The sequence below is a fragment of the Syngnathus leptorhynchus genome, chromosome 21 (assembly GCF_054491065.1).
Source record: "Syngnathus leptorhynchus isolate UIUO chromosome 21, UIUO_Slep, whole genome shotgun sequence".
Lineage (NCBI taxonomy): Eukaryota > Metazoa > Chordata > Actinopteri > Syngnathiformes > Syngnathidae > Syngnathus > Syngnathus leptorhynchus.
In genome coordinates, this window is record NC_141215.1 from 5,166,296 (window position 1) to 5,191,293 (window position 24,998).

Below are 24,998 nucleotides of genomic sequence, written 5' to 3' on the forward strand. Positions count from 1 at the left end.
TACAGCAAATGCAAGCATGGTCAAAAGACCAAAATATGGACTCGTGATTTTGCCCCCCCCCCCCCCCCCCCCCATCCCCCAGATGTTGGTGTGTAGGACAAACGCGGAAATGTCAGCTTAGCGGGGAGCTGGAGAAAAAAAAACTAGACGGAGGTTTGATCAATGAAGCACACCCTCGCGACGGCCACGGAGACTCTTTGATTACATATCTGGCTTCCTAATGAAGCGACAGCGATGGTTTCTCGTCTCGTTTCTTTGGTCCCTGCATATTCAGGTCCCCTTACGACCCTTTGGTCTACTCTTGTGGTTGTTACGTAAATCCGTACGTAGAATCAGATCCTTATATGGGCAACAGGACCTTGTTTCATGCCCTTATATAGGCGAAGGAGTCAGGTTAATGTCCTTACATGGTATTAGAGGGTTGTTCGTATATGGGTTAGGGTTAGGGTTTGGGAAAAGTATTCATATAAGTGTCTTTTGTTTCTTTCATGATGTTTTATTGATAAAGGCACAATTTCGATGTCCTGGGCACAACAGAAAGGTTGTCCTCATAAGGTCACAGGTATTTTGTGACTGAGGTGGCTTTGTCTTTCGGGTGTTCGCAATCATTAAGCAGCGTTGCAATTAATTGTAATGCAAAAGGATTTCCCATGAAAAATTCAACCAGCCTGCATTTAAAGTTTCTGGAGAATATTTTTTTTAGTTGCTCATCCTGCCATTTATATGTTCTCGTGGTCCTTATGAGTCAGAGTCTTCATGAGTCAGTGTTTTATGACTCGGGTGTGAAGTCGCGCGACGTAACCTACCTTTAATTTCGCCAATGTGCCCTGAGCCCATGGCCAAAAGTTTGTCCTTCCAGTCCTTTGACAACAGCCTCTCAATGCTTGGAGCTTCTGTTCAGTGCGATGAAGGACACAAGGGAGGGGGGGGGGGGGGGGAGGGAGGGAGGGAGGGAGGAAGGGAGATTTAGTTGGCTGGCCAATATGACAATAAAGCACCTTTAAAGTCCATTTACTGTAATAAAGGCGGCAGCGGCTCAGCCTAATGGCCGCATCAGCGGGAGCAAAGTGAGAGAGAGAGCGATGCTGATAATCGAGCGAGAGGAAATCCGAGGAACAAAAACAAATGCGCGAGAGCGGGGAAAAATAGCGGCGCAAGACAAAGCGAGAGACAAGTGGAGCGTGCGGGGAGAGGAAGTGCGAGAGGCTTTTTGCCTCTCACCTGCTGCTAGAGAATCATTAGCCCCGTGGGCCCTGAGACAAAGAGGGCCTTAATGCACCCGCCACAATGGACACATTATCTGCCGCCGTTTTGTTTCTTCGCAGAGCCTAGCTCGCGTGAACGCACAAAGACTCCGGCCGCACTGAAAAAGGCGCCGGTATCGTCACTGAAGGACCACTGGATCAGAAAGTTCGTGCGTTCGGACAGCGGCCAACAAAAAGTTTGGGCTCGATATGCATATATATTAGAGTTGTGATGCTTCGTAATGCAAATGTTATTTACCAGGAGCCATCTGCACTTGGGATGGAAGGTCTTAGCAATGAGGGGAGCTTTTTAAATTTATGGGGTACGGGGAGGGAAATGCAAACACACACACACACACACACTGCATAAGAAACCACTAAACAAACACACACTTTCTTCTTTAGTATGTAAATATGACTACGTCGTGCACACAGATGAGTCAAAAGTTTATTTGTCCTTGGATTATCTCTGCCCTACCACCTAATAAAGCGGAACGATAAGACAGATGTAAGGAGGAGAACATCTTCAATTTGCCTTCTGTACATCAGTTTGAAATGTAAAGTTTTAAAACCCCAAAACTTTCAACGATGAATTGGTTATTTACATCATCGCTTCGGTAGCTTTCCAGAGATGCACGGCCAACTTGCAAACGTATGACAACACACACACACATGCACTGGAGCGTGTCCTACATACTGCGGCAACCTCTCCAGAGACCTGAATCAGCTCCTTCTCCGCCGACTTAGTCCAACCCGCTTTTTTTCAACTTGACGCCATTGCCCGAATCTCGGTGTACGTCCCACGAAGGGAGAAGGAGCGCACTGGCGTGTTGTTTGCCGTCCTCTCTGACAGCTGTCTCAGCATCACCCCCAACAGGTGCTATTAGCCCCCGGTGCTCGCCGCTCGGCCCTCCCTCCCCTTGCTCGACAATGACAGAGGCTTTTAAGCCAAAGAGCTTTGACAAGTGAGAGGGAACAACAAATGGCAGCGAGGGTCCGTTTGGCCCACTCTCTCTCTCTGCCTCGCTTGTCTCCATCTCTAGTTAGTATTTTTATTTATTAACAGGGCTGCAGCCATTGTCCCAAGTGACAGGCCGGGGACCACTTTAACTATTAATAAAAAGCCAAGAGGCGCTTTCATTGTGCAGAGGATGGCAAAAAAAGGGAACAAGGACAGGAGGAGAAGAGGCAAAGAGGCAGGCCCATGTTGATTGACGATGGGGACCCGGCACGGAATGAACCCACGCTGACCCCTGATCCAAAAATGGATACACGTAGTGTACATAAGTGCGTGGGACCTCCCGTCCCCAACCGACTTGCACGTCACCAAAAAGGGGATCAGAATAAAAATTCCCTACATTCATTTTTTTTCTCAATGAATGTCATTTTAGACACTTTCAAGTTCTTTTTCATTCCAGGGTCTAATTGAGCTCGACCGTCGGTTGCTGGGAATCGCATGGTGTGTAAAAAAACAAAAAAACAGCGCAACACTTTCCACAAAAAAAAAAAAGAGAACTCCTTTTTTTTCTTTTTTTTTGTGACGTCGAGCCTGAGTGTGAGGTCAGCGCTGTTTGCGCCCACGCTGGGGTGTGGGCCTTACTCGGGTGCGGTTTTGGGAGGATACCTGGCTTCAAAAATAACGGGAGAAATGATTTTTGTTTATGTTGTGTATGTCTATACATATGTATACAATATAAATAAGAAAATATGAAAGTGAGTGAGAAAGCCGGGTGGCGGTCCAGCTCAGGAGCGGTGCCATCTCTCGTTTCTCTTTCACACTTTGTATTGTTCGCCCGCATGTTTTTTTTTTTTTTTTTGCCCTGAGTCACCACAAGTGGCCAGCTCCGTTTTTCCCATTATCTCATATTTGTGAAAAGAGAGAGGGGGGGGACTGGTGAGGTGGAATGATGGAGGAGGGGGATGTGGAAAGAGAGTGAAAAAAGAGAGAGTCCGGGCCTTCGGGTGCACAACAAAGGGGCCTCTGTGCCAGCGCCAGACCCAGCCGGGTTCTGAGGAAGACGGAGGATGAAGACGGAGGAGGAGGCGGAGGGTCCACAGGAAAAAGGCCCTGGCTTTGGACCCCCACCACTGCTAAAAAGGGGGAGAAAAAAAAACAGGCTCCACATTGACTTGCCTTGGCAGGCAAGATGAGGTTCTGACTACCCCACCTCCGCGCCACTCCTCCTCCTGCCACTTCCTTCTTCATCCTCCCTCACCGCCTTCCCGAGCGGAGCAGGGGTCAGCGTTGAATAAGCAATTATACAAGCGGCGGCGGCGTTTGTCTAGCCCCCCCCCCCATCTCCCCCGAACACTGAAGTATTGAGACGGCGGCGCAAATGTGACAAGAGGCAGACAGAGTATGTTTACGTATGATGGCGCGATTAGATTAAGAACCCAGTTTGGGCGAGACCTAAATCTTAGCCACTGTCATGTTGTTAACCGGTTAAGTGTGTTATCATAACCAGGTTAAAGACTAAATCAGAGCAAGCGGCTGTGGTGGGTGCACAACATTTTTATCTTGCACAAGCTCGATCTGCATTCTGGATGCTTGTAGCGGTCGTCTTCCGACTGAAACATTTGCTTTGCAGTCTGGCTAGAATTCCACACACACGGCTTCCAATGGGCTCCCTTACGAAATGATGATGATGTTGTTATTTTGATGATCAATTCATGTTTGGTTGAGCTGGTCCATGTGTCTGGACACATTTCCATTGATTCCCTCTAATGGCGGTCCAAATGGCTTTGCCAAGACAAGGGGTATGGAGGAGGGGGCGGGTGGTAAGGAAGAGAAAGGGGGGCGCCGGAATAGAGCGCTTGGAGAGGGAGAACAGACGTAGCGCAAAAAGCTTTTTGTCCACCTTTGTGAGGTGAGCAGCTCGCAGCACCAATTAATGTCTTGTTGTTGTTGGGGAGGGGCGAGCGGCCCTTGGCAACAGTCGCCACGACGCCGGGGCCCCTGAGTAAACATCAAGAATCCCTCCGTCTTACTTTCCGACTCCCACTGAAGCTGATGGGCGTGAGACACGAGCATCCCGAGATGTCCTCCCCCTTGGTCCTCCAAGTTTTGAGTCATATTTGGGCTCCAAGTTTAGTTATTAATAAAAAAGAAAATGCTTGGCAGGCACCAATTGGGGGACACCAGGAAGCCCATACGCTAAAACTGGCTTTCGAAGTTAAACGAAGTAAGCATCTTATTGTCATCCCTAATTAAGCCACGCCCCTTTGCAAGCATCTTACTGAGATCACTCATTAAGCCACGCCCCTTTGAAGACACAAAGCTCGGTTGGGCGCACAGTTCTTGTGAATTCTAGCATGAGACGCTAATGCTAATCGTTGCCTCCAGTCAAAATCAAGCAGCTCTGCTTGACATGCGGCTTGATTGCTCATTTTTAAAAAGTTACTTTCTCTTAATACGTCCACTTCATTTTCTATATATTGCAAATCACACCAAGATTCAGCGCTAATATTAGCGACTCAGTCTCGCTAGCCGCGTAGCTTTAAATGTGACGTTGGCGGCGGCGGCGGGGAAAGTGAAAATTTCAGAAGGTGTCAGTCAACAATTTAATAAATTGAAAATGCATTTATCTGCACACAGAGAGTTGTGCCCTTCACTCGGCTTGCCTTTGCCTAACAGATGGTGTTGTGGGTGCTTATGTCCAATTTGATTTGAACCAAACGCGCAGCCAATTCTGATACTGGCATGAAATCTCGGAGAGCCCGATCCGCGCACACGCACGCACACACGCCCGCGCACGCACTGGCAGTCGGAAATAGCAGCGGCGAGGGCGCGACATTGCGAAAGAACGATGAAGGGCAAAAAATACCAAATCTGGAGCGACATTCGAGAAAGTCGACGGCTAACTTTGCGGCGACAAACATTTTTCCCTTCCTCGCATTCTGTCTCCGAGCCAAGCCGATTTAACTTAACGATGCTATCTCTCGTGCGATGTTTTTACAAGGGAGGGAAAATGTTCCGTTCACACACTCGCCGGCGCACACGGCCCGTTTTGCCAATTACCGCGGTGACCTCGAATATCAAGATATCATCGAAACGTTCTGTGCTCCACTTTCTCGGACTTGGACCCCGAACAGCTGAAGTTTAATTTTGCGGACAAATAGTTGTGCGAGGTAGTTGCCATAGCACCCACAGGTATAATTTTCCCAGCATTTAAAGTCCATTTGTAGCAATCCAAATCATTCTTAACTTGATATCAAATAGTCAAACACACATTTGAATTTCAACTAAATCCCGTGTAAAAAAAAAAAAAAAATTCCGATGTCTCTGAGGTGACAATGTAATAGTCTGGACATTCTATTAAGGCACGCACATCTCTTCCTGTCAAACACATCTTGTTAAAGTAGGCCGAGGCGTGCATGCGTACACGCGCGTTTGTATATGTGTGTATGTGTGTGTGTGTGTGTGTGTGTGTGTGTAGCTCAGACCGCTGTAATGGAAAATGACACTTGCAATCTGTCTTGTGGCAATAACCCCTCTTCAGTGCTCTTGTCTCCACTCTTCACGTGCACGGACACACACACACACACACACACACACGCTGTCACACTGCAGTGGCCCGCGGGCCGTCCTTGTCACTGCACGGCTTTATTGCATCACTTTAACGTGACAACAAAAGAAGACATTGTGTGTGTTGGGCCCTGACGTGTATGGAGGGAGGGGAGGGGGGGCACGGACGGAGTCGGCATTAGCAAGACAAGAGACCGACGGCGCTAACGTGCACGCACGCTCGCGCGTTTTCTCTAGTGAGTGGTGACATTTTTCGTCTGCCTGTCAAAAGCGATGGCAAAGAGACGGACAAGCGCAGCAAGAAGCTCTTGACACAATCGTGCGTATTTGCATTGAGGCCTTGATTTGAGATCTTTCATCCTAGTGAGAGTTGACTTTGCATTTCAGTCTCGCTTTATTTGCAGCTATTGTGGTCTGGAACTTTTTTTTTTTTTTTGGTCTCTCCCTCTCAGCTTGTGTTTGTCCCATCAGACAAAAATGTCTTGTAAAGTCTTAGAGAGGAAAAAAAGGGCGGCATTGTCCCGCTTAAAGATAAGAGCGACGGGCATGTGAGAACCATTAGACCGACGGCAATGAGTCCAAACAGTGCAGGAATGCTGGGCTGACTAGCATGTGTGTGCTCTGAGCTTCTTTTTTTTTTTTTTGCCGTGTTATTTCCATGGGAAGATGACATTTTATAGGTGACGGGAAGAATCGAGGGTTGATGGCAAAGCAGCTTCCAGCTCACTTTAGCCATCTGTAGCCAATGAAAAGGCAGATGGGAACAGAATTGAAATTGTATGCTATATTTTTAACACCCACCATTTTTTGTTGTTGATTTCTTTATGTGGTGAGGTTGAAGGACAAAAAAAATGTGCGTGTGTGTAAAAAGTGTGTCGGCTAAACCGACGTGACCTCCCAAACAAGTGTCCAGTTGTGTGAGCGAGCGAGCGCGGCTTCTTGAAAACTGGATCACAAGACTGTCCAGTGTAAGGGGGGGGGGGGGGGGTGACTTCCAATGCACGCACTCACAAGATTTTAGTCCGAAAATGTGCAAAGAAATTTGCTCGGAATGCGTCGGAAAAGCTGAGCGGGGCATTTTGAATTGCAAATATTTGCAGTTCAAGGGAAGGTAAATCGAATTGTCAATAGAAATTAATCTGTGCCCAAAAAGTTTATTCAAGTTATTATTAAGAGATTTAAAAACAGATTTTAACATTTTTATTTTATTTGTATTCTTGTCATTTTCTTAAATTTTACCTCATTTTTAATGAATTACATTATTTGAAAATGTGTATTTTCATTTTTTATCTTTATCATCATCTATTTATCATCATTTATCATCAGTTATCATTTTATACCCTTTTTTTTTTAATGTTTTATTCTGATTTTAAGGAAATCACAGATGTGCCTAATATCGCAATTTGAATACTCAATTCTTTATTTTATTTCCGTACACTGCCGCTATCGTAAACAAGGGGACCTCGACTGTGCGTTAATGATCAGCGAGGTATCATGTCGCACTCTGCGACTGCGGTGTTTTGGAAAGGCAACACAAAAACCCCACCTGGGTTACAAGCGAGACTGGCGTGCAGCAGCTGATTTGCTCCGTTGGTGTAACAATGAGCCAAGAGGACCTGCATGTGTGTGTGTGTGTACGTGTGTATGACAGCTCCAGCCCCAAACTGACTGGCATCTGGCGGCGGCAGTTGTTTTAACAGCTGAGCTGACAACATTAATCCAAACGCACCCAAATCAAAAGGAGACAACACCTGTTCACTGCTCCTGAGCCCAGCCAGGGAAGAGGAGGGTGAGGAAGAGGGAGGTAGGGAGGAGGGGGGGGGGGCAAGCCAGAGAGAGTGCAAGCTGGCAAGAGGAGGTACGGTTGCAATGAGAATGGAGGAGATGGAAGGACAACAATCACTCCAGAAGACGCACTTGAGGGGAGGATGGGGGAGACTCGAGGTTCTTGTCTCCCAACATCTGGCTCGAATAACGCTTGGGCTTCACCCCCCCCCCGCGGCCCCACCCCGACAACACCAGCACTTCATTTTGTGGGTGCCGCCCTCTGACCCCCCCGGCCAGGGGTTAATTTGTGTTCGGACCCCGTGGCTTCAAAGAGTGATGCTCGACGGAGTCGTGGTGGATCGCTCGGCTGACTTGTTGCTGCCCGCCCCCCCCCACGCTCGAGCCGTTTCAATATCCCTCCCCCCTATCAAGTAAACCGACGGATAAAGTTTGCTGCAGCAAACTCATTAACCTTGAAGCTATTATGCCCCCCCCCCAAAGGAAAACATTCCTCTGTGTCTCTCCATGGTAATGGGGGGGGACGAAGGGGGGGGGGGCGGAGTTATAAGCGACAGACAGGCGAAGGAAAACAACAACAGGCCGTGCAATAGAGAAAAGTTTCGACCAGATAAATTGCGGATTCCCTTTGATTTGATTGGAAGATGAGTCGGTGAATGCAAGTGAATAGAGAGGGAGTTAGGCAAGGGGGAGGGAGGGGGGGGGACTCCGGCGGGGGGGCCTGTCAATTATTTCGGGATCTGTGACAGGCGTCTTTTGTGTGGGACACTGACATCCACTTGCTTGGAAACACATTCATACCATCTGAGGTGATGCACAAAATTGCACATACACATATTGACCCCACCTGGCTGGTCACCAGAAATGACCACACACACACAAACACACACATACACATACTCAGCATGCTGCAGGACACTCACACTGTGACTCGTCCACAATAGCCAAGCTTGGAAGCCTTGGCTGATTCATGAACCTCAAGCCTTTGTCCTTAACTTAATGCCATGCCGGGAGGCACACACACACACACATACACTCGGACGGACCATCAGGAAAACCACAGGACCCTCTCTCCTCTCTCTAAGCCCCTTTATTCTTCTGTATCGGACAAAAGCTGTGCCACTGCTTTATCCCAACACACACACACACACGCGGACATACACACTATTCATCTCCTCGATATCGCTCATCTCGATGGAATACCGGTTCGAAACGCTTTCAAGAGAACTGACGCAATATCACGTGGCTCGTGCGACGTCAAATTGTAATTGACGCAGAAATAATCCGGAGGTAGATCGGGCCGGTGCGTTTTCAGCCACAAATCGCCGCGAGCTTTAAAAAGTTCAAGTTTTCCACGTGACAACTCGGATACGCCATTGTTGTTGTTTAGCATGTGCGCTAGCATAACGGTGAAAGGATTAAGAAAAGTAAAGAGGTGGGGGAGGACTGATAGACGGATGAACGAAATCCTTCCACTTATCAAGCTCCCCTTTTTTCCCCTCCTTTTCTTTCTTCCGCTCCTGCTCCTTGGCAGAATGTATCCGCCCTTCCCATTGTCACCCAGTGGAGTGAACGGAGGCGTGAGGGAGCCGCGGCCAGTGTGTGCTTGTCTGGCACAATGGCCTCGCCTAAGTGCTGTCCTATAAAATGCCTCAGTGCGCTCTAAAAGCAAGCCCTTGGATCTCTCACTGCCTTGGACGTAGATGAAGTGCAGTGTGTGTGTTGTGCGACATCTGTCATTGACTTGGCATTCTCAGTATGGCGACTGCTGCCTCGGAGCGCTGCGAAGCGCCGAGTACGCCGAGCCATAAAAAAAAATGGAAACGCCATTGCGCCTGACCTGCAAGGTTGCTAGCGTGCCAGTAAACCTGCTAAGGAGCATCTAAAGTCTAAGGTGAAGGCCGTAAAGCAGGGTCCGACCCTTGGGTGGACCCTCCCTCCATCCAGGATGCTAAATAAATCCATCCGGGAAGTCGAGCGCCTATGCTAGCAACCACTAACCAATCAATCCATGTCCAACTCGTCAATGAACCATATTTGCATATCTCACATATCCAGTTCAGCATCCACATGGACCTAATTCCCAATCCAGCATTAAAATGCGCATCTATCATTTATCTAAGCATCCATCCACGAAAAGGACCAGCAGGGTTAAAGGCGTACCCCAAGGGTCTATTCTAGGCACATGTTCATTTCGGTCATTTCTCAAGGGGTCTTCCTCTCCTCTGAACCCCCGTGTGGTGGTCTCATTATTCCGCACCCCCCTTGGCTTCTACAAACACATCGTGGCAAGGTGCTGATGCCTTCTTGGCTTCTTCCGCCCTGTTGCTCTTGAGGTATGCATCCGTGCACCTGGGTTGTCGTACGGTGTGTGTGTGTTTGGAGAGTAGCAGGTGGTCGGCGGAGTAAGACGCAAGATGAATGGCGAGCAGGGCAGCAGCGGAGCGCGGTCGGGTCGGGTCGGGCCGTGGGGGACGACAAGGCTAGTCATTTATTAGCGTACGTTAGCAAGTAGAGCAACGCTGGCCGCAAACGTGTGCAACATCTTTTGTGTGTGTGGTCGGCTGTGAAGCGTAGCTCAAGGCCAAGCTCTACTAAGTCCGGCCGGCCTCTTAGTTTCAAGATGTTTATTGTTTTTTGACCCATTTTATGCCGTTAATGCTCCTCGGAAAAAGCCGGCGCGACATTGATCCAGCTGGAAGCGATATGTGCGCCGAGCGCTAATATTCCAGGCCTTTCATAATGATTAAAGCCTTCATTAAAATTTCATCCCAACCTGCTGTTTGCCGCTAATGGCCTTTGTGAGCCGCACAGCCAAACAATAGCAAGCCGGGCACAGAAGAAGGATTTTTATCCGGCCTTCAATACCGCCCCTCGCTGTTTTCACTCTCTCTCATCTCCCGGCGTCCCCACTTTTCCCCTCATCCTTTCTTCCTCGCCCGGCCCGCGTTTTTTGTGTGCCGAAGGGTCCGGAGGCGCTTTTGTCGGCCCCGTTTCATTTGAACCCGGAGCCGATAAAGCTCCCGGTCGGTCGGTGGTCGTCGCCGCTAATGAAGACGTTTTAGATCTTAAGTCTCCTCCTCTTTTATGACTTCAACACATTCTCTCTCTTTTGACCCTTCTCTCTTCCATTGTCCTGGCTGACTCATAAAGATCCATTCTTGTTTTTGGTTTTTTTTCCCTCTCCCTGCCAGTTCATGAGGTCCACTGAAGCAGCGAACAACCCAAAACACACCTCAATTACAGCTCAGCTCAACAAACAGTGGTTCTTTTTTTTTTTTTCGATGTGTGTGTGTCTGTGTGTGTGTGTGTGTGTGTGTGTACGCCACAACAGGCCTTCTTATCGACTGGAATAAAAAAAACAAGCAGACAGCAAGAAAGCCGACCAGCGGCGGTCTTGACCGCATTGAAAAGCGGAGAGAAAAGACTGAAAAATAAGGTTAGCACATCACAGCTTGAAATGAAAGCCTGTTGATGCACCGGGAGGAAACTATAGGTGCCACACATACACACACACACACACACAAACAAGTGCCGAGAAAGGGCGGTAAACACTCTTGGAGTTTTTCTTTCACTGCACTGTAACCTTTCGGGGTTCAGAATGTCACGAGACGCTGCGGAATAACACGAGTTGCAAGTTGTTTTTGTCAAACCAGTAAGGCCAATAAAACTTATTTATACCAGAAGACGGACACCTGTTGGTGATCTCCTTATCGCCATTATCGCTATTGCGTGGAGTGACTTAAGCGCCCGGTTATCTGCCAAGGGGTAATTAGAGTTGGCCAAAGGCTAATTTTAACTCCAACTGTCCGTTCCGACTGTCAAAAGCCGAGACTTCATCTGGGATGCTAAGTGACGCGACGACGATTGGCTGTTCCGTCACTAGTAAACAGCAAAGCCATAGTAACAAAAGTAACCAGAAGAAGCTCAGAAAGAGGAAACCCGGCTGACCTTCTGGTTCATTCTTGATCAGCTCCTCCATCTTGCGTTGTTTCAGTGTATCCACCACGTCCGCCAGGCTCCCTTTACGTCTCTCCGGGGTCCCCAGGGCGCCGGCGCTCGAGCCTCCGTCGCTGCACGGCCGGCACCCGGCGCCGCCTTCGTCTTTGCCCGGTGAGGTAGCATTGTGCAGGGGGTAAGGGCTTAGGGAGTTCCCCTTGGAGGCGTCCAGATCCTGAAGGGAGGGGGGTAGGGGGGAAATAGTCATTAGCATCATGATTTCCCTCCAAATAAGGAATCTTGCCATTCTTTATTCACGCCTTTTCCCCGAGCCCAGCACGCTTTCATCCCTTTCCAGTTTTTCCCAAGTTAGGCCACACTTGTGCCTTATTCTCCACTGGAATCTACTTTTGACGGACTGACTTGGAGGTACTTGACAGAACGAGCACATGAAACAAACAAACGAATAAAATCATCTCGGACGCACGCTAGCGCTTTGTTACAAAGCCTTCAGTAGCTCGGCTTTGAGCGCCGTCCAATGTTATCGTACTCGGAAGGCAGAGTTTCAGCGATGCTACTTTTGCCTTGTAAGACTCTTAATTTGGAACTTTGTCAAGCTGTAAACTTATGGAAGGAGTAAAATCCACAAAAGAGCGAACAACTAGATTGACGGCTACAAAATAGCGTCTAGCAAAGTTCTTTTCGCCAAGTTGTCACCTGTGAAAAACTTTTCCGAGCCTCGAATCTAACCAAAATAAGTGCTAAATAAAATATAGGATGAATTTTCATCAACTTTCGGATCGACCACTCGCAGGTCGCGACAACAGCTTGAATAGCGAGTACAGTCCGAGCCTTCAATCCAATCGAGGTGGCATTTGTTTGGACGACTAACTTAATACCTTCTCAGCCCAATTAAAAGTGACACTGAGATGGCGCCAATGGTTGCCAACGCCTGCACCAAGACGAAACCACTTGGAACAACCTTAAATTCGACACCGTGTCTGATTGGCAGAATTTTGCAGAAAATAACCTTTGTTTGTAGCCCGATTGTGATATCATTGCCAAGTTTCATTGAAAGCCAAATTTGACGGGATCACGACAGGGTGAGGTTAAGTCTCCAGAACCAAGTGAGTCAGTCAGTCAATCCGCCCACCAGTCTGTCAGCTCAGCTCTTTGCATACAGAAGAAGGGTCAATGGTCCACGCAGTTAATCTTTGGCTAATCTCAACGCCGGGCGGCAAGCGGCACACATCCCGCCACGTACAGGTGCACGTGACGACGGAGCTCACCAATGTGTGTTTGGGTGGAGATCGCTTGCTAATGATTAACTTGCAACACAGATCACAGTCCACATCAGTCATCAGAAGATAACCCGTAAAATGACAAATAAAATACCCCGTAAATAGGAAATCCTCCGACGTCAGATTTTAATATTGACCAGACGGGTGCAGCCGAGCCATTATCACTTGGAATTCCCCACACTTGACCGACTCGCTCTCTCTTGCTTCGATCGTGTGTTTTAACACTCTGAATAAGTCAGCACGCTCAATAATTCATTAATTCTGCCAACATTCCTGCACATGCTTGGTGCACTCAGCATGATGTGGTTAGTGTGTAACTTCATGTACAACCCCTGCTCCTGAACATACAAAAAAAAGATGTCATGTATAGAGAATATTGGAGGCGGAGCCACGCGTGAGAGTTTTGCCGTGAGCAGTGGCCGACAGCAGCTCTTGCTGTAGTGTAATGCGATTTTTGGGCCTGGCATTGGCTGAAAAAGTTACTTTTTATGGTGACACGCTTCCTTCCACCCTCTCCGGTTGTACAGATTAGGCTAATTCACACTTCAAAACGAGCGTCTCTGTGATTACGAGTTGCATCATCTCCAGCGCACGCCATGCAAATGAAAACAGGCGGAGGCAGACTGCTAGGAAAGTGAGAGAAGGGGGCGAAGGAGGGACGCACCGGGGGGGGGGGGGGGGTAAAGAGAGCGAGAGAGGTGATGTTATTAGAGGAAATGAGCGCGTTGACAGAGCGAGGAAGCGGGGAGGGAGGAAAGGAGGCATCTTGAAGGCAGCGGTCACACCTGTCACATCCCATTTATCTAATCCAGCGCCTACTTAAAACCGACGCGCGCTTTCTTTCGAGAAAGATGTCGTGCAAACAAAAACAAACAAGAATGAGAGAAGTGTGTAGCGGCAGGGTGGCGGGGAGAGAATCCCATTCTGGGATGTCATCTCACTCGGCGGCGAAGGTCATTTCCCGGTGGCGGCGAATTAGCGGGCAGTCGTGACCCCCCCCCCCCCTCTTGTAGGACCCCCCTCCCTCCATTAGGAAGCATTACATTATGCATGCGTGAAGTCGGATAGACAGCCTCATCCCGAAGGCTACGGAAATGGAGTGCGTAATCCACGCAAGTGACTTTGCATCCAAGACAGAAGAACGAGATGTTCCAAAGCGGTGTCAGTCAGGTGCGCCGCCGCCACGGCGCTGCTCGTCGGCTAATGCGATTTGTACAACTTTTTCCCCTCATGCATTTATTCCAGTGCTTTTCAAACATTCCTGCCCTCTCCTCCTAAGCAAGTTATGCCTTTTTTTTTTGTTCGACACCCAGATCGCCCCCAAGCGCGCCAGCGCGGCCGTGCGCTAACGCTAGCTACGGCAGCCTGGCGGTGTGGGCGGTTCTGCTTTTAGTTTGCAGATGTCAATTCTCTTCCAAACGAGTGGAACAAAGTCAAAATCGCGCCTCGCCTCAGCTTCATCCCTTTACTGCCTCTGCAATGGAACCGAATTAGGCAACTTTTGTCTCGAGCTCATCTGCTTTCAAAACACTTGACTCTTGCCAGAGCCAACACACACACACGCACACACACACTCTATACTTGTGCTTGACATGTCTCGGGTTGTGCAAGGTGTATGTGTGAAGAAACAATATTCGTCGTGGATCAAGACACGGACAATGTGACAGTGGGAAGAGCTGCAAACAGCTGCTCGACTCAAACACACACACACACATACGAGAATGTCACTGATCGCTCCTGCAGGGAGGTAAAAGACTTAGCGCCACGCCAGAGCTGCCAATCTCCCGACACACTCGGCAGCCAAACACACATGCGCGCTCGCAACAAATCTCTTTACATGCCGTGGCTCAACATAGACAGTCAGTTTTGACTCAAAGAAGCGTAGCGCTGAACTGGATTGAATCTGGATCCAATGTAAACACAAGGCATGTCATCCCAGATCACTTTAACTTCATTGTATCATCTGAAAGATAATATTAGATATTAAGATGCACAAAAAAGATGTGGCGTGTTAATTTATTAGCGTGTCGCTGGCATGTGAAATAAACCGCTGTTTGGTGTTAAATCTGTCCGATTGTGCCCGACACCAATACACGGTGGCACCCTTGAAAAAATAAAACATTCAAAAAATGAATAAAATAGGTTTGTAAATTTGGGTCATGTTTGCGAAACAATTAGCATGTTTTAAAAAAAATGTTGCAAAGATATGCACAACACTAACATTAAAAAAAATCCCCCCGCCAGCCACATTTGATGTGCTATTGCCTCACTGCTTTTTACAGATCCACTCACACAATTACTTGCAATAAAACAACCTTTTAGCCAGATTACAATTATTCAGAAACTATCGTAAACGGCAGCCTTGGTACCGGAAGCTTCCAATATGAGCAAAGTATATTTACTGTGTAGCAGGTAAGCAAAGCTGCGGGGCGAAAGGGACGACGAAGTCGGTCGAGCGCGAAAGCTGTAATTTGCCCCGCCCCCTTACTTCCAAGTCAACCGGCCGCCCAAGAGCCATTCACCTCCCCCCCTGTATCACTTTTACGCCTATTGTCCTGAAAGGGACAGTGACCCCCTCAAACACTCAACCCACCCACTCTACACTCTCGTAGTAGCCCTCTCAATTTCACTCTAAACCCTCTCGGAGTCGAGGAAGAAAGAAAAAAAAAATCACAGACGCCAATACTGTATCCCTTCTGCTGTGAGATAAACTCCAAAAGTAGTTCTGTGGCAACACTTCGACAAAGGCAGATTAGCGATTTGACAGAATGTTGTTGAGAAAGGAAGCAGATCTTCCGTCAGAATGTTTACCTCTGGTGCCAGGACTTTGGTTTATAGTCGAGCACACGCAGAGTCCACAATTGGGAGGGGCCCGCCGCCTAATCAGTTGACTAATTCCCAAATTAGCTCTCTATTATAGGTGCTGAGCACCTTTTCATTGTTTTACGGCGCGTAGGTGCGAGGCGGGGGAAAGCTTTATTATTTATTATTGGCGAGGATACACAATGAACACACAAACTCCACAAAAACAACCCTAAAATTTTAGTTCAGTTCTTACCGTGTTGTTGGGGGGGCTGTCCAAGGTGCGGAAGAGGGGCGAGCGCGGGGACACCTTGCTGCAGTAGGAGGCCAAAGGGAGGTGGATCACGCCACCCAGTCCCTCGCTCTCCTCATCCTCCACTCGCTGTCTGCTGGTTGCTATGGTTACCTCTCCATCTGTCCCCCCATATGGAGAGGCTGGTCGCTTGGAAGACATCCTGGGAGCCAAAAAACAAGGAGAAGGAAGGTAGAATGACAGAGAAGAATTATTTTGGGATTGGGATGGTATATATAGTATGAAAGTTGTTCTAGTGCCTTCCGTCCTCCACAGATACTTTTTGAAAAGATAAGGACATAACAAGTGTGCACCTCCAAGGAACCGCTAACAATGTTTAGAAATCCCAAAAAGAAGCTGACAAGCTACGACTTTGCCAAATCTTCAACCTGGAGACTTTTCCATGACATAAATGTTCAAGTTGACTTCAATGATAATTTCATATGGTAGCCCGACGGCTCCTTGCAAAAAAAACAAAAAACACACATCCATCAGCGTTCAAGTACAAAGCATCTTCTTTCTCGACTACTTTGAGCGATCCGTGCGAACGTTCATTCAGGTGAGAGAACAAAAACCTCCTTCAGCTCTTTGGCGGACCTTCAAACACACTCTTCCAGTGTGTTTACGACGGAGGCCATTCAACGTTTTTTTTCCAAAAGACGGGGACCATTACTGCAAATGAAGCCCGCTTGCACCGGCATTGTGCGGGAAATCACCATGCTATGACAATGGGCTTTCACAGACAGAAGAAAATAATGGACAGAGAGAGAGAGGGGGGAGAGGGGGAACTGTATGAACACTGACAATAATATGCGTTTATGAAAACCTCTGGACAATAGGGGGACTGAAGGAAAATGGCTAGCAACACAAGAGCCCCACTGTGTCAATTTGTTACCGCGGCTTTGTTCCCTTGAAAAGAAGCAAAGGATATAAAGCCACATCTATTAGGTGAACTCTGTCTCTCGCAAGGTAAAATTTGCCTCGGCGAGGCTGAATAGGGATGCGGTGACTATGCAGCAATAATAGAATTTAATGTGCTTCTCAGCGTCGGCTGAGTGCTTTCAGATGCACTTGTCAGCCTTGAAGCCACTGCGACGATGACCCTGGGTAATAGGCAGCTAACGGGCTGGCTCCCGGAGAGGAGCGTCTCCATGTGTGTGTGTGAGGGATTGGGTAGAAAGAAGCAACAGGTTTCTGACTTTATGTCGCTTTCGCTTCTTCTGATAATTTCCTCTCGGTCGGTCTGCGCTGAAGTGATTAGCCTCGATTGGATTTCTTTTGGACGGCGTATCTGGCCGGGCGCCGACGAGCAGCCCTGTTACTAATTCGTTGCTTATTTACCTCGTGACAGCCAAAGTCAAACAATCTCCGGGGAAGGGAAACATGTGGCGAGGGGGCAAAGTTACGGCGCAGAAAAGAGCCGAGACGACAGACGTTCAGTCGTGTTTTCGGACGTTGACGGAAGAAACGTCACGGAGCCTTTTCTGGCTTTGACTTCTCATTGGCCTGTTTCGTCGGTATGTCGCTTTGGCCTGTAAAATACGACTGAACGGAGCTTTTCTTAAATGTCACCAAGTGACATTTTTGGAATCCCGGTGTGCGGAAAATGTTACGTCAACAAAGCCCAATGTACAACAATGAAGCCAAACATACGTAAAAGACAACACGGCTGAATGTGCAGATTTCTCCGCTTGCAAGTTGCGTCCGTACGATTACGGACATTATGAGTAAACAGTTATTTCTAGATCATGACACGTTGCCATTAAGTGGGTAGAAATCTTTGTCTTACTCCATTCACACAAGATCCTATGTGACCCAGCTGTGCAAACCAGAGTGCAGACACACACACACACACACTCACAACAGAGGCCCCAACACTGCAGGTCTGTCTTCATCACTGCCTGTTTACTTTGCCTCCCTTCACTGGCTCACACTGAGGCCTTTTGTTTGGCGCGCACACACACACCGACTGACCGACACACACGTCCCCTTGTGTCGCACACACACCTCCGCCTAATCGTAACCCTATGTACACACGTGCGTACGCAGCCGGGGTCACCTTTGAATCACCTCACACACGCTTCGCCATCCGGGGGTGAAAAAAAAAAAAAAAGGGAGGATTTGGAAAACATTAGCGACGTTGGTCATATTTTTGTTACGCCGACGGAAACCTGGAGGATGCTCGGATTAACACCGACGAGACTCGGCCCCTCCCTCGCTTCTTAATAATTCGAAAATATGAGCATAATTTGTTGCTACTAACATGTCAAGCACAACAAAGTAAAAATCCAAATCTATAAACCGGCCCAAAAAATAAGAAGTGACTCCAAACCTTTCAACGATCCGACTGAAAAAGTGCAACGACATACATGACAACGCATCCCTCTATGTATTTTTAAACATCCAATCAAATCCAAAAAACACGCATCTAATCTGTTGTTTGTCTCCTCCGTTACACAAACTGACGGCCGAAACGCACACACACTCGGGCTCACACACACAACCGGTGACAGCACTAAGCCGAGATTAGAGCGCCACTTCCCCCTTGGCTTTTTTGATGATTAGCGGCTCCTCCGTTAAGTCGCTCTCATATCACATATGTCCACTGCCGCTAAGTCACTAATCGCAACGGGGACGCGCGTCCATTAACCGGACGCGTAATCGCCCGCGGACGACGGGATAACCGTCTCCGGCCCGGTTTGCCGGGGCCCCCGTAATCAAGTCGCAGCAAAATCGACGCGTGTAGAAAGTCAAGGAGTCTGACTTGTGCGTTAGCGCTGGCTGCTAACATCATCATGGCGCTAACTGCTCTTGTTAACTCCTTTTCAGGGGGAGCGTGGGAGCCCCCTCTGGAGAATTCCTCACGCAGTCAAGTGAATGTGCATGTACAGCCTCGCTTTAGATTACAAGCCGTATTTCTGCCGTGACACGAGCGGGCCCGTCCGATGCATCCCGGACGCGTGCGAGGAGGGAGGTGGGGTCAAATGCCCAAAGCGTTTTTGATTGTGGAACCGGATTGCCAGTTGAGGGGCATATTTGAACCTGAGGCCTTTTGCAACATCCGTGTGACACCTCAGCCGGGAATTTAAGCAAATGTCCGCCCCCCCCTCCTTGTTCCCGATGTCCCTTTATCCAATCTCGATGTCTCTATCCCCCCCCGAGCTCATTGCTCCGGTGTTGTCTTACTTACTGTCCCCCAACAATCAGCTGCTTGGAAGAAGGTCACCGCTTCCCTCCCCATTGCCCCCCTTAAGGAAATCTTCTAATATCTATTTATAGCGCCGGGCAATAATAAACAAAGTGGACAAACTCAAGCAACAATCGGAATATTTCAACGTCCCGAGTCAGACTATTTATAAGTACACTGTAACATTTTTGTGCTCTTAGCAATGCATGCTGGATTTTCCCCTGATGAACGCTTGAAGCAAAGTCAGTGCTCACACACACACACACACAAAGCGTCCACTGTGTAAGAGGTACGAAACTGGCCCGCTGTTAGGCGACAAAAGGCGGGAACGCACTAAACTGAATGTCATACACACGCAAGAGAGACGGTCATGTGTGTGCTAAATTCCGTTGTGTGTTTGTGTTTTTGTGTGTGTGTGCATTCGTTCAACATCGGAGAGTAAGCGAGCACTCTGTTCCCCGGAAAATTGAGAGAAAATCGACATTGCCACATCACTTTAAAGTCCAGACAAGTGAAGACAGCGCGTGGGAAAATATCGAAGGAAGAAGACAATGTGTGTGTGTCTGCGTGTGAGGGGATGGGGGGGTTGAGCGAGGGGGGGGGGGGGGGCTTGTTTGAAAGGAGACAGACGGAGAGAGGGAAAAGTGCATCCGGTGGAAGGCATGCACTCCCCTTCTTGTCTTGATGTTTGCGAGGAGGGGGGGGGGCCGAATAAGCGGCACGGTGTTTATTGAGCGAGGGAGCGACTTTTTCCATTGTTACGCCGACTTTGCTATTTGTTAAGCAATCCGTGAAGGAGTCGCGACATTTGTCTCACTGTCATCAACACGTTGACACACATGTGAGCTCACTCTCCAAATGACACACACACACTGGTGCTCTCTTTCATTTGTCCCTTACTTTTTTTGACCTCCTCCCTTTCTGGCTGCCTCACACACACACTCACACACACTACCTGGAAAGACAGAGGCTTCATTGTGGAGCTCTGGGAGGGACCTCGCAACCTCCAACACTGCCTCCTATTGTAGGCCGAAGGGACCGTGTGTGTATTGGGGGGGGGGGGGGGGGGAAATAGCGGAAGACCACGACGGCGGATGAATGTTTCCGAGAGTGACTTTTAGGACCCCCCCCCCTTCCCCTTCCTTGCTTAGCTGAACTTCGACACCGACCATGTGACCCCCCCCCTCCACCCACACTTGATTCCTCCCGCGTCATATGACCACACGTATCAATCTAAATGCACAACAAACGCAACCCCAAACGGCCCCGATTTTTTTCCCCCCTACGGTCAGCCGACTTCACCCCTGTGGTGGGTCCGAAAGGGGGCTTCTTAGTATTCTCCATTGGTATTTTTTTTTTTTTCGTACTCCCTCCTCCTCCGCGGATGGAGACACGGTTATCAAGACTCTCCGGGGACGGACAATATGGCCCAGAGACAATGGCCTCCAGTCCAAATTTGTGTGTGTGTGTGGCAAATGAGTGTGTGTAAGAGAAAGTAAGGGAGGCCGGACGAGGAGAACACACACAGATCACTTTAATTTCCCTTGTTTAAATAATGCACGGCAAGTTTTTAAACAGACCAAAACAATAATAATAATAATAATAATAGAGGTCGAAGAAATCCACCAAACTTTCCCTGGAATTTTTTTTTTTGGTGTCTTTAAAATAACGGAGTTCTAAAACTTTGAGAAATATTTTTAGCGTCGGTTTAAATAAAAAGAGGGCCCAAATGGAGCGGTGTGAAAAACCAGCAACACCCCCCCCCTTAACGCCATATTGAAAAATCCCCCCCCTTCGCTCCCCCTTCCACCTTTCTACCTCTTCTTCCCTCCATCACAGATCCCCGTCTCACTTTTTCTTAGCTCCCAGTAACTTTAACAAAGTTTCCCCGCACGCTAAAATCCACTATTTTGCCCAAAAATGTCAATTTGATTTCCAAAAGACAAAACACAAATCACGAGAAGAAGTGAAAGTGTGATGAAAAGATGAAGCCACTGACATCGCCAGGCACATTGACGAGGCCCGACCAAAAACTCCGACACACACACACACACGGTGATGATGGAGTGCATTACTGGAAAGCAACGAGTTTTAAGTGCTCCCCACTTAAATCATTGTAATCCCTGCAGTTATCTCTATACATTCCCCTTTAATCCTTTCAATTTTTAATTCCTTCCCTCGCTGTTGTTATATTTCTCTCACCCGCCTCTCAATCACTTTACCGGATTTGATTATTTTTTTTCCGCCGTCATCTAAATGTGTTTTTAATTCTAGGGGCCTGTAACACCCCCCCCCCCCTCCTCCTCCCTCTTCTCCGCCGCCTCCTCTCAACTACTGTTTATCTGCGAACAAAAGATTAGTTTCATGAGGCAAAACAGACGGAGACTTACTAATGCAATAAAAGTCACGCAGAAGGCATGGAGGGGTGCGTTTTTAAAAGCGCGGGTATTATAATATTAAAACATTAATCTGGCCTTCACGGGAGCTGTGCGGTTATTGCACTTGTGTTGACAGTGTGGCAAAAAGGGCAAAGTTAGACGCTTCGCACCTTTAAGCGATTAGCATACTCGGGAGGAAAACAAGCGCATTGGACAATAGGATTACAACGTGGGATTAAGTGAAAAATAAACCCGGGTTGGGATATGTTGAAAAAGAACTTTTTTTTTGGGGGAAAAGTAACAACCACGGGAAAATAATTGTTGCGATAAGTGCGGTGAGATTTGAGAAGAAACACATGATGACCTAACAGGGGAAGAGAGATGGAAATAAAGTGATGAAAGTGGAGGCGAGGTGATAACCACTTCTAAGTATTGCCCTCACATTCATTCATTTGAAAATTTTCCACACACACTTTGGACTCGAGTTGACAGCGTCCCGCCGCTCGGTCCCCGCACTCATCAACCAAAAAGTATGTGTGTGTGTGTTACGTACCTGTTACACTCCTGAGGTAGCTCAGGCTCAGTGAGCATGCTGGAGTAAGGGTCCGTCTCTCTCGACAGCAACAACATAAAAGAGTCCCCCCAAAAAAATACTCGACGGACTGGACCGGGTTGGGTAGGTCTCCCCTCAGAACAAGACGGGACAGGAGTGATCCTTCACACACGCCGCCGATTCTCTCTTTCTGTGTCCGACTGTGTGTGTGTTCCTCGCTCTCTCGACTCACACACTTTCAGACTGACACCCTCCCTCCTCCTCTCTTGCGCTCTCTCTCTCTCTTTGGTTCTGTGCCGCTGTCCCTCCTCTTCTCCTCCCCTGGCTGTAGACTGCGAGATCCGGCTCTTAAAGGGCCAGCAGTCGAGGTTGACTCGCTGTCATCTACGAGGGAAAAGTCCGGAGGGATCGTTAGTTCCTCACATCCAACTCTCGCCACGACAAAGTGGATGGTTGACAGATTTAAAACAAAAACCCAAAAAAGCATCGTAGAGTTGTCAGCGGGATTCAAAGCCAGGTCAATAACACACATTCACTTCCTGTCGCATTTGCGGTGAGATTTTAATCTGCAAACTAAGCGATTATTAGTGCAAGGGTGCAAAAAAAACCAAATAGCATCGACGGTTGACAGGATGAGGCGAGGTGTCGCGATAAGCTCACACCGGCCTCGAAAATGTTTCTGTGACAACGCCTTGAAACTTATTCGATTGTTGACTTAACACTAATTAGCAAATGAGCAGTCGGCTAAATAATGTCCAAGATCATCTATCAAAAATGTTTATTTGTTCAAAGGCCCGGGGGAAAAACAAAACAAAACAACGTCCTGTTTACATTCTTGGGAGCAATGAAAGTGTCACATGGTTTGTTGTGACGCAATTTGGCTGTTTGATCATCAATCCGGGTCAGGACAGGTTCCAAACTGGGGCCCTCAACTGATTCGGACCTCCAGGAAACCGTCAGTCTTCCGATGGACAGGTCCCGATTCTTCTACTCGGGCAAATATTCCAAAAACGATGACGCATTGTTTCTTCTTCTTTTACTAAATGGCTTCTTTCAAAACTGCTATGTCAGGTCTTAATTGCCGACTAGCTGGAATTTCTCAATAAAGAGCCGAATTAATTTTTCTTATAGGTTATGGAAAAACGTTTGGACCATAATAAGCCGTCTTCGTCTGAATGTGGTTATTGTCATACCTGTGGTGATAAAAAAAAAAAAAATCATTTGAATAACCCGGTAGGTTTTCCCACCGAAACACAACTTTGAAATAAAACCCATCCGAGAATCGTCCTTTTTTGTTTTGATGCCTCCGGAATGAGTCAATTGATTCTTCTGTGTGCATTTGATTTGGTTATAAGCGGACAGCTGAACACTTTCAACACATGTCGGCCGGCCGGCGCTCTCACGCATGAACGCACACACACACCTTAACCCGTCAAACACACAGCCATTGTGTCCTCAGGTGTGCGTACTGTACATGTTGTGTGTCAGGGGTGCACGCTGTTCTTTGCCTCTTTGTGCTGTCACTCACTATTAGTGGTGTGTGGTCTGCGTGTCACACATACGGCCAATCCAGCTATTGTTCCAGCGAGTGGAGAGGAAAGCGGAGTTGACAGACTGCCACTTCTGTAATACTTAAACACACACAAATGGGCGGATTGGGAGGGGGGGAAGCCACTTTTGTCACTGTACGCTTAGAAATGGCAAATTTGGATTGCATAATGAAGTGTTGGAAAAACAAGACCATTGGATTGGCAGAAGAAAAATGCAACAAGGTCAATGGCAGCGAAATAGTTCAATAGCAACTTCCACATGGTTCCTAAAACCGACTTTTACTAAGTCCACAAATCACCCCACTTGACTTACTCCCCACTCCACAGGCAATATGAAAATGCCAAAGTCAACAACAATCAGGTGCATTCGTTTTTCGATTTACCTAATCCAATTGACGGTCAAATGGGAAGAATACACTCCGGTCCGGAATAATTGAATCACATTCCACTACTAAACGGGGTATTGATTGGGAACGGCATCTCTCCTTGACCCTGCAACAAAACAAAAAGCTGCGAAACAAATGATAACCTCATTTATGCATTAGTTTACCTTAGAAGAGATCTTTTCCATTATTGGGGAAATTCATTCATTCAATTTATTTTTTAGTCGACGTGACTAAAAAGCACACAATGAAACCGTTGATAGGGGACGGGGACCCTGACAGCTGTACCGCATTAGGGGCGCAGGGAGACGGCCCGTAAACAAACCTAGCTAACACTAGCGCAGTCATAGATCTCTGGAGAATCTTGAAAATATTCCGAATGGGAAACGTTGTTTCACCAAAATCAGCGAGTTGGTTTACGACTAAAAATGAGGAGAAAATGAGCTGAAAAGTTGTCACCTGATTTTTAAGAACCTTATAGTTGAAAAAATACGGATGCTAAACTCGCCACTATTTGACAAATATGCAACAATTGCCAGTGGTGCGAACGCTTATCTCCATCCCAGCGTGACTTTTGATATCAATACCTCGGTGCGCCTCTCTTCGAAGTAGCGGAAGAGCGAGCGGGGGGGTGAGAAGTGGGCGAAGGGGGGGGCGAGCACGTCCTGTGTGAAGTCGGTTTATCGTGGGTGGACAGTCGAGAGCCTCATCTGAAGGCATGAGTGGCGAGCTATTAAGATAGAGGCGCTATCTTTTGACGCCAGCGCACGGTTAATCCCGGCACGGGGGTCTCCGGACACTCGTGGTCATATTCACTAGCGCGTTAATCCTCTTGCTAACACTTCCAAATATGGTCAATGCTAGCACCATAGACTGGTTCGCTCTAAGTGCAGTGCGAAAAGGCCTTATGGTTGTTCACGGACAAAACATTCTGCCGGGAACTAAAGTCTGACGACGAACTTGCACGGGGAAATTAATTAACAATCTGCGCGCTTTGTGCAAATCTTAACTCATTACTAATTAGCCGGATTAGATTTTGTTGTTGTTGTTGTTTTTCCC

The 24,998-nt window shown here is 47.9% G+C and overlaps 1 protein-coding gene and 1 long non-coding RNA gene across 3 annotated transcripts in view; one reads left to right on the forward strand and one right to left on the reverse strand.

The window, feature by feature from the left end:
• The window catches only part of sox5 (SRY-box transcription factor 5), a 47,672-nt gene extending 25,444 nt beyond the window's left edge, over nt 1-22,228 (reverse strand). For both annotated transcript variants that reach the window (XM_085902119.1, XM_085902118.1), the window contains exons 1-4: nt 22,007-22,228; nt 15,853-16,051; nt 11,506-11,728; nt 807-893 (exon numbers count right to left, since the gene is read on the reverse strand). In XM_085902119.1, the coding sequence (XP_085758245.1) occupies nt 807-893; nt 11,506-11,728; nt 15,853-16,051; nt 22,007-22,083 (586 nt within the window). In that variant the 5' untranslated portion in view covers nt 22,084-22,228. The remainder of the gene's footprint in view (nt 1-806; nt 894-11,505; nt 11,729-15,852; nt 16,052-22,006) is intronic.
• Nucleotides 1-24,998, forward strand: part of LOC147040301 (uncharacterized) — a 98,503-nt gene that overhangs the window by 46,707 nt on the left and 26,798 nt on the right. The gene's annotated exons all lie outside the window — the stretch shown is intronic.